Genomic DNA, 17,663 nt, shown 5'->3' with positions numbered 1-17,663 from the left:
ACGTTGCCTTGATTCTCGTGGAGGTGGGGATACGTAGGCTTCTTTGGATGAATACCAGACCATCCGAAGACTCGGGCTAAATCGTTTAGAGTCTTAGGATTTGTTGTGTTATATTGTATATTTATATTTTGTTGTGTTTTCTTACTTTCCTGTGCAGACCTATACCTTTAGCTGTAGCATGTATGTGCTTGTTCACCAGAACTTAGACACCAGTTAGGCATGTCACTCATAACCTAGCTGTCATTAGGTGACACATCTTTTACTTTATTTTGTGTGTGCTTATTATTTTATCCCCTGGTCATGCATGATTAGGTAGACGTCTTCCCGGGGATATTTTATTCCCATTTCACATGATTTTGCCCAAAAACTCTTCGAGGTTAATAATAAATGGCATAAGAGACCAAGTGTTCGCACTCGGGAGAATTGGGGGCGCTCTTCAGACCTTCTCCATTCGTCATCAGGCACGGACCTTTTGTATCTCTGGTTATCCATTGCAAACAGAGCATTTGTTTTGGTTCCATGGCGCATCCATGGATGACGACTCTGAGTTATTTTTCAGATATATCTTGGTTTCGAGCCTTGGCTCCGGATCAGGATGTATCTCTTTCTTTTTATATCGCCACTCATGCTATGTTGTGAGGGTGGCATCCGTTTCGAGAGTTCCTTGGCAGAGCTCTCTTCGATTGTGGAGATCTTAGAGGATTGCAGGAGGGATCTCGCGTCCCTCGGCACCGTCCTCGGATCGGGGTCCACAAAGAGCTTGCCACATCTTGGAGTTTTGCAATTTGGCAAGATTTCTCATCCAAACAACCCTTAAGGGTTTCAATCTCAAGTTTAAAATTTTCAAGTTGTATTTGAGATTTGGAAGAAAATTCATTTTTCAAAAAATTAAGTTCATTTTCTAATTTTGAAATGGATTTCTTTTGAACTTTATTTTTAGAAATTTGAGAGTGCAAAGTTGAGCACAATTCATCATATGATATTTTTTCACTATCACTACTAGATGAATAATTTGAGGGGTTAGAGTCTACCTCATCTTCATGGATGAGTGCCATGAAGCAAAGATCATCTTTCTTTTCTTTCCCTTCACTTGAACTCTTTCCCGAGGTGCTAGTAGCATCCCATCCGGCGGCAAGAGCTTTATGTTTCTTCCATTCCTTCTTTCCCTTGTATTTTGAGGAAGATGACTTGAGAAGTGGACAATCTGGTCTTTTGTGTCCGGTCTTCTTGCAATTGTAGCACCTTATTCCTCCTTCTACTTCACTTTCTTCTTTCTTCTTCGTTTTCTCCTTTTTATGCTTCTTTCTCCATAAGCTTTTAAATTTTCTCAATGCTTCTTCTTCATCGCTATCCGCCTCGCTAGAGGATGATGAGTTTGCTTTGAAGGCTTTTAGAGCTAGAGATCGACTCTCTTTTTCTTTCTCTTTCGGCTTCTTCTCCTCTTGTCGGCTAGTGAGGAGCATCTCATGGGTGATGAGAGATCCTACAAGCTCCTCCATGGTTAGCGTCTTGAGATTCTTTGATTCTTGTATGGCGGTTACCTTTGGATCCCAATATGGAGGAAGAGACCTAAGCAACTTACTCACAAGCTCATCAGTAGGATAAGATTTACCAAGATTTGCTAATTCATTAGAAATTTTAGAAAAACGGGTATACATTTCAGAAATGCTTTCGTTTTGATCCATTCTAAACATTTCATATTTGCTCTTTAACAAGTTTATTTTGGAATCCTTAACTTGAGATGTTCCCTCATGGGTAACGGCAAGTGTATCCCAAATAACCTTGGCGGAATCAAAAAGAGCAACTCGATTAAACTCCTCTGTAGATAGGGCACAAAACAAAGAATTTATAGCTTTGTAATTTAAATTTGCATGCCTTTTTTCTACGACATTCCATTCTTCAAATGGTTTGGAAGGCAACGTGTATCCATTTTCAACAATGTGCCAAAATTCCACATCTATCGAGAGGAGATAGATGCGTATCCTTGTCTTCCAATGTCCATAGTTGGACCCATTAAAGAAGGGAGGTCTAGTTGTGGAATGGCCCTCCGGAAGTCCGGTTCCATTTCTATCCGCCATTTCACAATTAGAAAGTTGCCAAAGATCTTATGATCTTTCCCTTGTTGAAATTTTTTAAATTTTTTTCCAAAGATTTATAGAAAAGAAAATCTTTTAAGAGCCTTTGCTCTGATACCAACTGAAAATCCAAGGGTGGTCCCGAGTACGGCAACTTATGAGGAGGGAAGAATTAGGTTCCTAACAAGTTTTAATTCTTTTGAAAACTCAAAACCCAATTTTAGAAATTAAGAGATCAATAATAAAATTCAATTACACAAGTTAAATCTAGAGGTGCAATGCAAAATAAAGAGGTAGAGTTCAAGAGAGAGTGCACCCGAGATTTAAAGTGGTTCGGTCCTCAAAACGCGAGGCCTACTCCACTCCTCCAACAAAGACCCGTTGATGGCTTCACTAAGTGATCTTCTTAACTTCGGCGAAGATCGGTGCCGATTGCAAATTCCGATTATCTTTAACCTTGGTGGCAATCTTCACCATGGAGAGTGGGCTACGCTTCTCCGAACACTCGCCCGAATACAATTTCTTGAATAAGAAAGAAAGAACAAAAATCCCTCACAAGGGTTTACAACTTTGAAGAAGATGTACAAATATGGCCTAAAGATCCAAATCCTAATCTTAGAGGATGAGAGGCATAATCAAGTTTGATTCACTCTTTGGATGTTCAAATGAAGTTTAAGAGTGTTAGGATTGGTGGTTTGGAAGTTTAGAATGCCCATATATATAGGAAAACCAAAATATGACCGTTCAATGGCATTGTGGTAATTCCAGCCAAATTCCCAACGGCTCAAAATATGACCGTTATAGTGTTCTCGGAGTTCCGAGAAAAAATCTCGGAGTTCCGGGAATACAAACAAAAGATGAAAAAAAGTCTACTGGACCATTTCTCGGAGTTCCGAGAATATTTCTCGGAGTTCCGAGTAGCCTATGAAGAGCAGATTTTCACTTCATGTTTTTGGGCTTCCAACTTAACACCAAGTTGGGATTGCTGTGAGGGTTCCAAGGTGTTGGAACACCACAAAGACAATCATATATAAATTTAGGGTGTGTGTTTATTTCCTTAATTATGCCTCTTAAAATCTAAAACAAAGATTGGATTTTATACAATCTAAATTGACTTCGATCTTCAATGCGATTCTTCAAGTCTTCATTTGTCTTGGATCTCCCATGTCTTTGGCCTTCACAAGCGGTCCAATGAGATCTTCTTGGCCTCAATCCAAGCAATGTTGTCTTAGCACCAATGTGATCTACAACTTTGACAATTAAACACATTAGTGATCGTAAATCACTTGTATATTGGAATCATCAAAATAAGATGGGAATGCCAAGGTGGAAACCATTGGGCTTACAGGATTAGTGCACCTTACAGTCATGATTCATATCTGTTTTTAAGCACACACCTGCCATAATAACAACCCTTACTCTTTCTTGATATGGATATCCCTCATCTTGTTAGGTCTCTTATTGTGTCATCTGTAATTTTTCTCATTATGGTAATATGGCTGATGAGCTAAAGAAGTAGCATGAATATGTTGATATTCAAGGTTGATGTTTGTACCTTTGTGTGTGCTTAATGAATTTTGAGTGCTCTGTTGCTGCCACATTTTAGCGCACAGGGTATATATTTCCTCTTTACTAGAGCCAATTGTATGGTCAAAATTCATAAATTCCATTAAATTAGTTTATGAGTTGCTAGTTTTACATTTCATTTTTTTTTTCATAAGATTTGGTCATTGCATTCAAGTATTTGAAAATGAAAAGCCCATAGCCACTTGTATATTTCGGTTTTCCTCTTCACTGTTTAAATCATCACTTGTATGGTTCAATTTTTCCCATAACAGTTTATACTGTCATTTGTATATTTTGGTTTTTCTCTTCACTATTTAAATCACCACTTGTATGGTTCATTTTTCCTAAAACAGTTTATACTGTCACTTGTATATTTCGGTTTTCCTCTTCACTGTTTGAATCACTACTTGTATGGTTCATTTTTCCCATAACAGTTTATACTGTCACTTGTATATTTCGGTTTTCTTCTTCACTGTTTAAATCATCACTTGTATGGTTCATTTTTCCCATAATAGTTTATACTATCATTTGTATATTTGGGTTTTCCTTTTCATTGTTTGAATCACTACTTGTATGGTTCATTTTTCCCGTAACAGTTTATACTGTCACTTGTATATTTCGGTTTTCCTCTTCACAGTTTACAATACCGCATATATAATTCAGCTTTTTATTTAGTTTTCAAGTCATGACAACCCCATCCCTTGGTCCATTTCAAGCTTTATAGATGAGAATTGATGCTTATACCAACCGAGAGTTAAAGATGGCCTTGTATCTTACATTCATTTATTCTCCGTGCGTATGATTTATTTGTTTTCCTTAGTTCTACTTATTAGATTTTGGGTTTAGATGTAAATGCTAATATTACTAGCCCTCGAATAAACATACAAAGTAACCTCATCTTCCGTCTGTTGATTAATTGGTTAAAATTATTTGGAAGTTTAATAATCTTAGAAATTATTTCAACAGTAGAAAGTTAAGTTAATCTCTGCTAGTAATGTGGTATTAATGTCATTTTCCTAAAGCTATTAGGAGTATAATGATAATTATATTATCATATTTCGATGATGTTATTTGTATTTAGTAATTGAAATTACTGTTCACACATGTACCTTGTCATTAAAAGATAAATGTTTGAACGAACAAATGTATCATAAATTTGATAGTATTACTGTGTGTGTGAACATAAAATGGGGGGAGGGGTAAAGTTGTGTTGCTGTAAAGGCAAGTTAAGCCTGTTCTAATTTGAAGTTGTGGTATTGTAAGTATTGATAGTTTATTAGGTGTTCATTTTACACTTTTGACTAGAGTCTCTTCTCACTATATTCCTCTTTGGTCATAGCATCCCATTCTTTTTCTTCTTTTTAAGAAGACTTTACAAGTCTTTCAAATATTTTCTTTCGGCATTTAGAATTTCATTCATTGCAAAGGGTTATGAAGGCGTTAGCCCAAGCCCATCCTTAGGGGACTTGCACGGTCCAAGTTGTGATCCCCTCTTTATTTTAGATTTGTCCAGTCCTTAGAAGCTATTAGAATTTGTCCTCTCATTGCCAGGGCAATGATAAGGATACTTGGAGCCCACCTCTGTGTCTAGGAGACTTGCCTAGTCTCACTATCACCTTTTGTATCTCATCTTCTTTTAGGAGACTAGCATAGTCTCACTAACACTCCCCTCTTAGGGTTGTACACTAGGAGTCAGTTCTTTCGTATATGAGTCTGTCCTTAGCTAGAGAGTCAGTCCTTTTTTCAGGAGTCTGTCCTATCATCATAGGGGTTAGGATTGTGTCCAACCTCTCATTAAATCATGTGTTTTTCTATCCGCTCCTGCAAGGTATAAGATGCTGTCCAACCCTTGCAGAGTTGTTATTCTGTCATTTTCCCCCGCAAAGCATAGGATGTTGTCCAACCTTTGCGGGATATTCAGGAGTTTGTCCTACCCTTATGATGATAGGGATTTGTCCTCTTGTGTCAAAAAACTCAAAAATATTCAAAAATTCCAAAAACACTATAAAATTCAAAAAACATCTAAAAACTAAAAATCCTCAAAAATCTGAGTCTTTTAAGAGTAGTTAGGAAATCTGTTTCGAACTACGTTGGCTTGATCCCTTTCAACAGGGTACGTAGTGCAGCTTGGGATTCATATCCCAAGTCCAGCCAAAACCTTTAAAAATAAACATTTCAAACTTTCAAAAAAATATAAAAACTCTTCAAAACCTTTTCAAAAAAAGATCTTCCCCTAGAGTTAGGATTCTGTCCTAGACATTTAGGGTGTTTTAGAGTTAGGAGTCTGTCCTGATTTGTTGATATGGTGTGTCCCGTCGTGTGAGTGTCCCTAGAGTTAGGAGGCCTCGAGTCGATCGGTTAGACATCTAGTCGAACCGATAGCTAGACTAGGAAGCATATAGTCAGCCCATGGTTTTCATTAGGTTGCACAGCCTAGATACACATAGGATGTAGGGCCCACCTGCATTAGCTTAAGGCTAACCAACTTGCATTAGTTAAGGCATATAGAGTCCTAAAAATTACAACTCACATGAATTTAAGCAATTGTACAAAAAAGCTTTAAAAATCATTCGAGTCCAGTGGAATCGAGTCTAGGATAGCAGTTCTAGATGGTTAGGCATAGTAGTTTAGAATAGGGCATCGAACTACGTTGACTCCGATTCTTCCCGAGGCCAGGATACGTAGAGCAGCTGGGATGGACGGCCATCTTGGTCCGAGTCAGGTCGCATCAGAGTTAGGACTCATTTTGTCCAGTCATGTATATAATTGAATTGTGTTGTGTGTTTTGCTGTGTTTTCTTACTTTCATGTACAGATTCTATACCTTTAGCTGTAGCATGCATGTGTTTGTACACCAGAACTCAGACATCAATTAGGTATGACACTCATAATCTAGTTATACTTAGGCGACACTTCTTTCATTTATTTTTATGTGTGCTTATTTTTCATCTCCGAGACATGCATGATCAGATAGACGTCTTCTCGGAGATATTCGTTCCTATTTCATATGACTTTCGCCCAAAACTCTTCAAAATCAATAATAAATGGCATAAGAGACCAGGTGTTTGCACTTGGGCGGATGAGGTGCTCTTTAGACCTTCTGAATTCGTAACCAGGCACGAACCTTATTTTATATCTCTGGTTATCCGTTGCAACAGAGCATAGTATAGGATCCTTGGCCCACTTCCTTGGATGACGACTCTTCTTTATTTAAGGTACGCCTCGAATCTGGGCTAGTCCCCGAATCGAGAGGTATCTCACCTTTGTATCGCCACTCATGCTGTGAGGGGCACTTCTTTCGAGACTTCCTTGGTAGAGCTCTCCATTCACGTGGATGATCCTGAGACTGCGCGTGGGGGCACGTCTCCCTCCGCCTCTCTCTCGGATCGGGGTCCACACTAGGTTAGGGTTAGCAATCGTATCTTCGCCTTCACAGAGAAAAAAAAATTCTTCCTCCACCTGAAGCTTTGATACCATGTTAATTTACATGGTGGAGGAGAGAGAGATGCGTGAGAGAGAGAGAGAGAGCACGAGACACACACAGAGAGAGAGAGAGCACGAGAGAGAGAGATGGGCGTGAGAGGGAGAGTGCAAAAAATTAAAACACTCCCCTCTCCTGTTTTATATATATATACAGTGAAATGACTGAATTGCCATTATGGCATCTAACAGATGTCAATACTGTAGTTAAATCAGAATTTTTTGTTGTCATTTCTTTCATATTAACAGCCATTGCTTCTACTCTAAAGACCATTCGTACTATCTTGTCTTTTTTTAGCATTTTGGTATCACATTCTTGATGGTCCTTAGCTATCATAAATTCTTCATAAACTTGCATGTTTGAGCTTAAGCTCAATTTGCTGTCTTGCATGATTTTCTGATGGAGAGACTAACATGAATTTTGATGGTGAATACATACTATCTGATGGCGTGATCATTAACAATGCGGGGCACCCCAAGTATATTCTAATGGCTATTCAATCCTCATAAGAAGTAGCATTGCTTGGCCTCGTGCATCTGTAAGTGTACAACTAGTTTTAAACGACAAGTTAAATTCTTGAAATGAATTTACTTTCTATGCACATGTTGATTTATAATTAATTTATACATTCTTTGTGTTTGTAGGTTAAATTGTTAGATCACAGATGAGGATGAGGATCGAGGGGATGATGAATGATCTGTAAATCAGTAAATGATGAATGTTGAAAGATGCAGTATTTTGTTTAGGAAACAATTTGAAGACATTTGCTAATGATCTATTGTGATTTTAAAGATATTCAATTAAATATATTTTTTTGATATTTGTATATGATGTTGTAGAAAAATGGATGTTATAATTGCAAAACTTTTGTTGTTATATATAGATTGTTTGTGGAATGTACAAGTACATTAGGTCACAGGAATTTATTATTTAATGGATTAAAAAAATTGAAAAGGCTATCCCTATAGATTTTATTTTGAATTTCTGTAGGGGAAAACAACTTTTCCCTATGGATTATTTTGAAATTCCGTAGGGAAAATAAACTTTTACCAACTAATTGTTTGAAATTTTGTAGGGAAAAGTAGCTTTTACAGACGGATTTTTTGGAAATTTCGTTGGCAAAAGTATTGTTTACCTAATGATTTTTCGAAATTATGTAGGAAAAAGCACATTTTCCCTATGGATTTCTCGAAATTCCGTATAGAAAAGCACATTTTCCTTGCGGACTAATTTCAATTTTCGTATGGAAAATTACATTTTCTTTACGGTATTTATTAACTTCCATAGGGAAAGTCCAATCATGTCCCTATGGATTGTTCCGTAGAGAAAGGTGGCCTATCCCTACGGAATTACAAATCGGTAGGCAAAAGGCTTTCCCTACCCGACCTAGGTTACAGACATACACATGATCATATAATTGTTAGATCAAAGACTTCTTTAAGGCATGTTTGGATCTAGGGAAAAGAAAATTATGGAAAGTAATAATCTCTTGGAATTTATTTATTTTTTATTTTTTTAAATATATTTTTTTCACTTTTTGGTTGACATTTATCAATTTTTTGGAATTCGTTTTCTGTTTGGTTCACATTCACTGTGTTTATCCCCACCAAATCAAGTGGCTTTCAGAAAAAAAGATGGTGAAAATCATCAATAACTAGGAAAGAAAAAAATCGTAGACGAAATCCAAAACAAGCTAGTGAATGCAAATGTTAATACAACTAAGAGAAAGCAGTAAAAGTAGGGGTGTAAATGGATATTCGGAAATTCGATTACCGTCTGCATCCGAATCCGTTTAAAGCGAATATTATCCGAATCCGTTTCAAGCGGATACTATCCGAATCTGTTTATGAGATATCCGGCTCTTAGCGGATGCGAATCTGGTAAATGGTATATCTGATCCGTTTAACATCCGAATCCGAGAAGTAAATCCTTTTTATTTATTATTAATAATATCATTAATATTTATTTTTAGTAATGACACACTATCTTTTGTTTCTATAAGAAAAGTGAATATTCTTTTTAGAAAAATAAAAATAAAAACAAAAATAGCCCAAACCCATTCCATCAAAATAACCCAAACCCATTCCATCATATACAAAAAAAAGAAGGAAAAACCCAAAGACCACTACCAACACTAACATCCATCCCCATCGCCTCCCTCTCTCTCTCTCTCTGCCTTTGTTTTAAAAGGAAGAAGAGGATCTCATATATTTTACGGTTTGAGAGTTAATTTTGTGAAGAGAATGTAGAGGTCTAGTTTTAGGGTTTGGAAAATTCATTCGAGTAAGTAGGAGAAAAAAGATAAAGTGCTGCAATAAAATGTTCGAATTTACCGGATAAACGGATACGGATAATATCCGAATTCGAACAATATCCGACGGATACGAATTCGATAATAGATATTAAATATCCGTCGAATCCGAATCCGAATCCGAATTCGGATAGTGTATACTGTAATCGAATTCGGATATAGCCATATCCGCTCCGAATTCGATCCGTTTACACCCCTAAGTAAAAGGAACATTCTGATGCCTGTATACTATCTTGAGAGCTTTGGCATTGGATATGTACACATCTGTAATAAGCTCTGCCTAAAAGTAAACCAACCTAGAAAATGGGGTTTGAACTTGATATGATTAACATGAAGTCAAATCATTGAGTAATTCCACCAAAAATTAAGATCACCTAGAAAGATGGAAAGTGCAACAGGGAATATTGCAAAAAACGCAAATCAGTATTCTTGCTTATTGTTTGTGCAGATATTGCACAAAACTCAGCTAGGCACCTACTAGATCAATCATTCGAAATAAAAAATATAGTCATTAGGAAAGCAGAAAGATAGGTCTTGGTCGTGTATAGCAGGAATTTTAGGGAGTTTAATTTCTCCAAAGTTAAATAAAACATTTATTTTTTAAAACTTTTGCTAGGCAAGCTAGGGTTTGGAGGGAAGCTGGAATTTTGATTCAATTACAACCCCGGTAAAGCCATATAATGCCATGTGCTTTATTCTGTTTGTATGCAAGTTAACCAGGAGAGAGAGAGAGGTTTACATAGAAATCTCTTCTTTTTTGGGATATTCCATATGTAAATCCAAGTGACGTCATGTCGCAAGACATGCAATTTCACACATGTTGGTAGTCTCTATGGATTTGGAATCTACATTGGGATTTGTATACGATTCGCCAAATGTTTGTTCTCAACCATGTCTCTCTCAATCTCGGTCTCGATTGATCATTTCATTTTCTAGTTTTTGTTACAACAAATTAGACTAATGAAAGGACTAAGATTCAGAAAGAAAAAAAAAAACCATCAACACACAAACTTATATATTAAATACAGGAAATTCAACATATCCATCAAGCCACAAAAGCAGGAAAAAAAAAGAAGCCTAGAATCTAAGAAGCCCATCTGAACACATTTCTTCAATCAGAAAACAAAGCCCACTATCGACAGCAACAAACCCAGTTCGAAAAACCCCTTTCACCACATTAGCAACATTACCACTAATAAGAGACAGGCTTTGGATGGCAACGACGCAACCCACTTGTGAGAGCTTCCTGCAAACACCAGAAATGATGACGATGAGAGAGAGAGAGAGAGAGAGGGAGAGAGACTTTGGGCGATAGTCAAGTGGACCCACATTATTAGGTTGTCTAAGTGATTAGTCAGTCTGTTGGGCCTAGCGTATATAGCTTGTGGCACAAAAATGATCGTGACCCTCCGTTTGTGTGATAGTATAAAATAGAAGGCACACATACACAAATAGAGGGTTAGGATCATCCTATAAGGAGATCACCCAATAAAGTGGGCCCACTGTACTTTTTTTTTGTTTGGACACGCATCTGCTATTTGGACCCATAAATTAATGATTTGGATCGTCCATCCATTATAAATAGGGATTTAGTAGGGACGATCGTAGAAAGCATTTTGAAGAGAGGCTGTTGCATGAATAAGAAAAAATCTGTTGACAAGTGGAGCCTAGCCTTGTGCGATTATCCCTACCAAATCCCTTATAAATAACATTATAACATACATCTATTGACTTGAACCGAAAAAATAAAAATAAAAACCTGTGGGGCGAAATACCGTAATTGGGATTTGGGATGGGCTTCAGCTTTGTTGCCATCGTTTGATGGCAACAAAAACAGTTTGGAGTTGTTGTTTGATGGCATCGTTTTCCCACTCCAATGCTTCCCACCATTCTCTGTAGCCACGAATCTTCCTTAGATTGGGTGCCTTTTTTATCCCCACGGGAAGCCTCTTTATATTCGGACACCAATTAACTTCTATCTCTTCAAGTTCAGGAAAAGCCAAGGAGACCCCTTTGCAAATACTACCCAATTGAGGGAGGCTAAAAAGATTTAACTGTCTCAACTTAGGGAGCAGTAATGGTAGAGCATCATCGTCATCGCCATCATGTTGGAGTTGGTCGACCTTCTCCTCTTCATTTACAATTATCTCCTCCAATTCATCGCAACCCCAAACCCGCAGCTCTTGTAAGTTAGGGAGTTGTTGAAGATTAGTACGGCCCCAAGAGAAAAGATTCCTCAACTTGTTACAATTCGTCAATTCCAATTTCGTAAGGCTAGAGAGGGTTCCAGGTGGCATCGACCCATCCCAAAGGCTCCGCAAATTTGGTAGAGAATTAAGATCTAGAAGCTCTAAGTTTGGTAAAGCAGTAGTCTCTTCTTGTAGCCCGTTCCAATCCATTACAGCCACCATTTCTTGGCATCTTTTGATTATACACTTTTTCAACTCATTCAAGTTTTCCACGCCCATTTCCAAGAGGTCTCTAACTCCACCATGACAGATTAAGTATAAAGCATCGGCACGACTAAGTACTTCAACGATCGCATTCGCATGGGTTGTGACCTTACCACCAAGTGCCAAAGCTCGACCTCCTTTAGTATAGAGCCAGAAGTTTGGATCACAGAAACCAACCACAATTTGAAATGTTTTAATATGTTTCTCTTTCCATGAAAGGCTGCCTTGGACAAATTGTTCAAGGCACTCCACATTTGGGAAGTAGCAGAATCCGAGATGAGTTAGTTCCCTCAAGCTGCATATCTCCTCTGTCATATAATTTGCAAAGCTCTCATCCCACCTCCCATCATATGGATCTACCCTGATACGCAAGTCTTCTAATAGAGAGAGCCTCGATATTCTTACTCTGAGTTCGTGACAAGACACATGCAGAAGCCGAAGGCTGAGTAAATTGCAAATGGATTCTGGTAGCGACTCTATGCCGGTGTCACTTAGGTCCAAAACTCGAAGGCTTGCCATGTGATCCTTTTTGAACTTGTACTTTGAATTGGCGGACACTAGTGAATCGTGGGCTTGTGAACTATTATGGTTTCTTTTTTAACTAGGACTTTGAATGCATGGACACCTGTGAATCGCGGGACTCACAGGGGCTTTATACACGTGAACACTAAAATCAATTGTTAGTCAACAACTACGTAAACGTAACTTTGAAGTCTAGATATTCAATTTTTTACTATTACCTCAGGGGTTTGGGGACTCCACTAATGGTTCAAAGTATTAGTGTGCATTTACTAGTGTGCACTAGTGGGCCCCACTGATGGATCGGATCAAATACTAGTGTGCAAGTGTGGGCCCCACTAATGCCTCCAAAAAATGAAATATTTATAGGCCTAACCAATGGGTATATAGCAGTCATATTTTACCCAATAGGTATTTTTACTATGGCAGAACTTGCACCCCCAATTCAAGCTATTACAAAAGAAATAATACTTAGCAACTGAAGTTTAACCCCAATATGAAGCACACTATTTTAGTGATCTTGGTAAATGATATATTTGTCCCTTCTTTTTTACTTGGGACAGCCCCCTGTAAAGTAAAAGAGTAGTCATTAATACACTAGAGGGGACTGTCCCAAGTAAGATATACGTTACTAATGGATCACTTTCCTTTAAACCACTCATTTATGAGACCACGACAAATATAGGCCATTGCCCCAAAATTTTCTCCACTGGATGATCTAATCCTCTCTGATCTTGGGAAGTTTGTATATCATGCCGTCCATTTTAAACTCTAGAAACTGGAGGGTTATGATCGTCCTACGGAGAAGATTTTTTGGGACTGACCTACCTATGTAGAGACGTGAAAATTTAATGGTTTAGATCACCCAACTATATGGGACCCAATGTATTTTTTATTCACTCGTATGAACTCCCTCTCACCATATAGTACGTTTGTTTCGCAAAGACCACTGGCAAATGGGCATGGCAAGGCAAAGGCCACATGCGGAAGGTAATGGCAGCACGGATGCCAGCTCGTCGTGGAACCTTGTAGCCTACATGCACAGGTTGGTTTCGAAAGCACGCCTTGCTTGGCTGCTTGCTGTCACACCCCTAACTCGATAGCATGGGACATTGGCTTTGGGCGGCACCTTGCACCCTTGCCAATAGCAAAGTGGGCCTAGGAGATTGGCCAAGGAGCAAACATCAAATATCAAGGGCCGGCAGTACCACCCACATGGGACTTCATGGCCGCAACCATATAAAAACTTGTTTTTTTACTACCTAAGGGGCTGTTTGGATACACGGATTTTAGAATTCAAGTTTTTGGTTTGAAACAGTGTAAAAGAGGGTTCATGATTAGGCTGCCGTGTGTTGTCCTGGCAGCATTTCTTGGATTTTAAGCAAGAAAATCAGGTTTTAAAAATCTCTCCTGCAACCTGAGATTTCTAAAACGACGGCTGGTCTGCTTCTTCTCGTCTCTAACCCTCTTCTACATTGTTTTTAAACTAAAAACCTGGATTCTAAAATCCGTGTATCCAAATGGTTGTGTATTAAGCCCGGATTTTTCTCGTCCGGTTTTAATGATGAATCACGTTATGGTAACTATGCCTTTGACATATATCTGACAAATGATTTTTTAAGAATTATGATTAAGATAAACTAAGGACAATGATATTTGCAGTACCAGTTTTTTATGATAACACATACTCACCTTGTCTTTTCTTTTTCTTTTTTTCTGCTTATAGTGACAAGGTGAGTTTGTGTCTTTATTGAAACATGGTAGTGCAAATACTGGTAGCCTAAAAGATTCGTAATTGTCAAAAATAGTTAAGGGTCCACCTTCACATTTTATATTATCACGAAACGGACTAGATTTCGTTCGTGCCGTAGATTTCGTTCGTGCCTTCAAAGCAACATAAAATCTAGGGCAAACGAAAACCCTCGAAAGGTATTTGAAAAAGTGGAAATATTTAGGGTTTTCTTCTCCCTCTCGATTGATTTAGAATCTGGATTAAACTTTTTGGTGGCTTAGGTTGTGTAATTCTTGTGAATTATTCCTTATAGATTCAAAATCTGTTGTTTATTGAAGGACCTCCCATGGTTTAGAATTCGTTTGTATGTGTTTACTTTGTAGTCTTAATTTAGTTATTGTGGATTGAGCTGAGTTCAGTGGTGGGTTCAAATCTGAGATTTTATATATTTCTTTAAAGTGTTGGGCAGAGGTTTCTAGAGTCTGTTGTCATTTGATCTGAGGAAGAAGATAGATTGCTATTAATAGATTTGTAAAGAAACACAATTGAAAACCCTTAATTTTTTGTTCTATTAAGGAGGCAGTTTACATTAAAATTCAATTGGGAAATGATGACCTTTTGCTTTCATTAGTGAGAATCAGGAAACACTATTGAAAACCCTTATTTTGTGTTATATTAAGAAGGTGGTTTACATTAAAATTCAATTGGGAAATGATGAATTTTTATTTTCATTAGTGAGCATCAGTAAACACAATTGAAAACCCTTATTTTGTGTTCTATTAAGGAGGAAGTTTACATTAAAATTCAATTGGGAAATGATGACTTTTTGCTTTCATTAGTGAGCATCAAAAGTGTAAAGATTGCAATCCACCCTAGGTGAAGCAGTAAAGTTGCGGCCTCAATGCAGTTTATTGAACTATGACTTGGGTCTGATCCAATTTGAAGCACCCTAAGACCTAAATTTGCCTAGTAAAAAGGGTAAGAAGGCTTGCAATGGGGAAGCCGCTCTTCTACGAGATTGTGCAAAAGCCTGCTACTAGCTGTATCATAGGAATCTGCAGTGCAATTTGGTTCTACATACAGAAGAAAAACATTGGGTATGCACATGTGGGTTTGAGTTATGAAACAGGCATTGAGGGCCATCATTGTAGACTCATTACTTCTGCATTCTCGCATATAAGTGTGCTTCATCTTGTTTTCAACATGAGTGCCCTTTGGAGCGTTGGAGTGATAGAACAGTTGGGTCACATGGGTCTTGGAGTTGAGTTTTATCTCCATTACACACTTGTTATGGTAGTGTTGTCTGGAGTTCTTGTTCTTGGGACTTGCCACGTTTTGATTAACAAGTTTAAGCTCGAGTATTTCAGAAGAGTGACAGCCGTCGGTTACTCGTGTGTTGTATTTGGGTGGATGACGATCCTTGCCGTCAAACAGCCTTCCTCAAAATTGGACCTTTTTGGGTTTCTTTCCCTTCCAATTAGCTTTGCTCCATTCGAATCTCTCATATTCACGTCAATAATTGTTCCACAAGCGAGTTTTCTCGGTCATTTATTAGGAATTATTGTTGGGTATTCCATTGCATGGGTTCTCATCCATGGGATGAACAATTACTGGACTATTCCAATGCTTGGGGGGGTCATTCTTGTGTTTGTATTCAGTTTGAAGCGTACTGGTACTTTTGACTTTACTTTCATTGAGATTGAACCTGTTACAGATCCTTCACTACAGATGAATGTCCTCATTTCGAGGTTCTGAACTTGTCTAATTTATAATTGAGATATGCCATTCTTTAGGGATGATGGTTTCACTGTCAAGTGTTTATTTGCTTGGGTGTATGTTCCTATTATGGGCAATTCCATATTATTATTGGCCCATTCCATCTGGTCTAAGTGGATGATTCTCCTTTTATTATTCTAAGAAGACTTAATACAGTTGTGAACCAGGATACACAGCAGACATTTCACTTTATATGACAGGTAGAATTCTCTCTTCTAACCAACCTGCATTTCGAATTTTACAAGTCACTAAGAGTTTGTATTTCTTCTCTTGGTGATACTCCAGCAGCGTATTTCTTAGACCATGTGATGTTAATAAATTAATCAGTTTACTCTTGTAGCACATGTTATATAAAGAATTTGAACCTTGTTTTCAACATTTGTCTCTATGTCAAACATATTAACATGCAGAGTGTTATTTTGAAATGTTAGATTATTGCCTCACAGAATTTGTTGCTGTTTCTTTTGTTATTTGTAGATACTAATTACCAATTTGGTGTAATGCACGAGGCAACTTCTTTTAAGATTAGTCTTGAAGGTTAATAGTACCATCATGTATTGTGATTTCAAAATCTCAATCTAAGATAGCAAACACAGGTCTTTAGTGAAGTTATTCGTGCTAGCAGCAGATATTTGGAAAGTGTAAAGGATATGTTTTTCTCAAGGGTGTTTGCCTTTTGTTTTTCTTCTTTCATTACAATCATGGAATAAATGCATCAGAAGAAAAGGAAAAGAAAACAGAATTTCAGACTCTTTGCTGCAATTAGGAGCCACTTGTAGGTCTCTTGGGCTCTGTTTGTAGTTTTTTATTGAACTTTAGGAGCTTTTGATTGCTGCACTGGTACCTGCTTATATTTAAAAAGTAAGAGAAAATTTTTTGAATGAAAAAACACTGCCTAAGTGGCTCTATAGATGATAAAAACCACATCATCTGCATTTCTTAGAAAATATTTCTCATTCTAGTCTCTTTAATAAAAGGCTATTACTATTTTTTTCTTCTCATAACCTTGGTACCGTAGCATAAAACTTAGCTTATGAAAGCTTCTAGCCTGATAATTCTAAGTTAATTGTGCATCACCCATCTGTGCAAACACCCATGCCAATTCGGATATTTGGTAGATGTTTAGGTGTGCATAGAAGCTGTAGGAACTGTGGAGCAGTTGTCAACTTGCATGTCTATCCCCCTACATATCACATATTATTCAACAAATGGATATAATGACTTCTTGGATGTTCCATAGTGGGACATTGTCATATACCTTATTTGCACTCTTACATCATCTATGTTTCCGAGGATTTCTCACATTAACTCGGGATGTGAAATTAACCTGAACTGATTCAAATTGGCAATTTCACAACTGGACCGATTTCATTGTGGTAATCAACAAAATAATCTGTTATAGCGTTGTTTTGTTTTAGAAATCATTACTTACCCATTCTCATTTAAATTTTGATAGGATTGATATCACATGTAATCATCTCTGTTGTATTAGCATTTCTTTCTTTTTGTGCATTACAGAAGAGTCATTGTTCTATGAAGACAGTTCTGACATACTAGTTTGGGATTTGCTAGGCAATTTTTTGGAAAGCCATTTCGTGGCTCACTTTTGCAGGAGAGAACAGCTACCTCACTTTTTAGCAGATTTTTTGTAATTCATTGAATTCATTCAGATTTTGTTCTATTCATTTAATTCATTTGAGGTAGCTGTTCTCTCCTCCAAAAGGGAACTGCAAAATGGCTTTCCACGGAAT

General features: G+C 37.5%; 1 protein-coding gene and 1 pseudogene across 3 annotated transcripts; one reads left to right on the top strand and one right to left on the bottom strand.

Annotated features, from left to right (window-relative positions):
• Positions 1-10,425: 10,425 nt before the first annotated feature.
• LOC143861322 (disease resistance protein RPS2-like) lies at positions 10,426-12,404 on the bottom strand. Its single transcript, XM_077372259.1, has 2 exons — positions 11,208-12,404; positions 10,426-10,678 (listed from the first exon to the last, which is right to left on the bottom strand). Exon 1 carries the CDS (start codon positions 12,402-12,404, stop codon positions 11,232-11,234), a length of 1,173 nt encoding a protein of 390 aa, XP_077228374.1. The 3' UTR covers positions 10,426-10,678; positions 11,208-11,231.
• Positions 12,405-14,253: 1,849 nt separating this feature from the next.
• LOC143861936 (RHOMBOID-like protein 13 pseudogene) lies at positions 14,254-16,614 on the top strand (annotated as a pseudogene). 2 transcript variants are annotated; one of them, XR_013240080.1, is made up of 2 exons: positions 14,254-14,333; positions 14,976-16,336. The product of XR_013240080.1 is annotated as an RHOMBOID-like protein 13 pseudogene, transcript variant X1 (transcript). The 2 variants fall into 2 exon arrangements; XR_013240081.1 differs by lacking the exon at positions 14,976-16,336 and adding an exon at positions 16,390-16,614 and having other exon boundaries at positions 14,276-14,333.
• The last annotated feature ends 1,049 nt before the right edge of the window (positions 16,615-17,663 follow it).

This window comes from Tasmannia lanceolata, unplaced genomic scaffold (genome assembly GCF_043159265.1).
Source record: "Tasmannia lanceolata isolate RefF3 unplaced genomic scaffold, GAP_Taslan_0.1 ptg000037l, whole genome shotgun sequence".
NCBI lineage: Eukaryota > Viridiplantae > Streptophyta > Magnoliopsida > Canellales > Winteraceae > Tasmannia > Tasmannia lanceolata.
The sequence above is the reverse complement of the archived record's forward strand: the minus strand, read 5'-3'. Positions and strand labels throughout refer to the sequence as shown.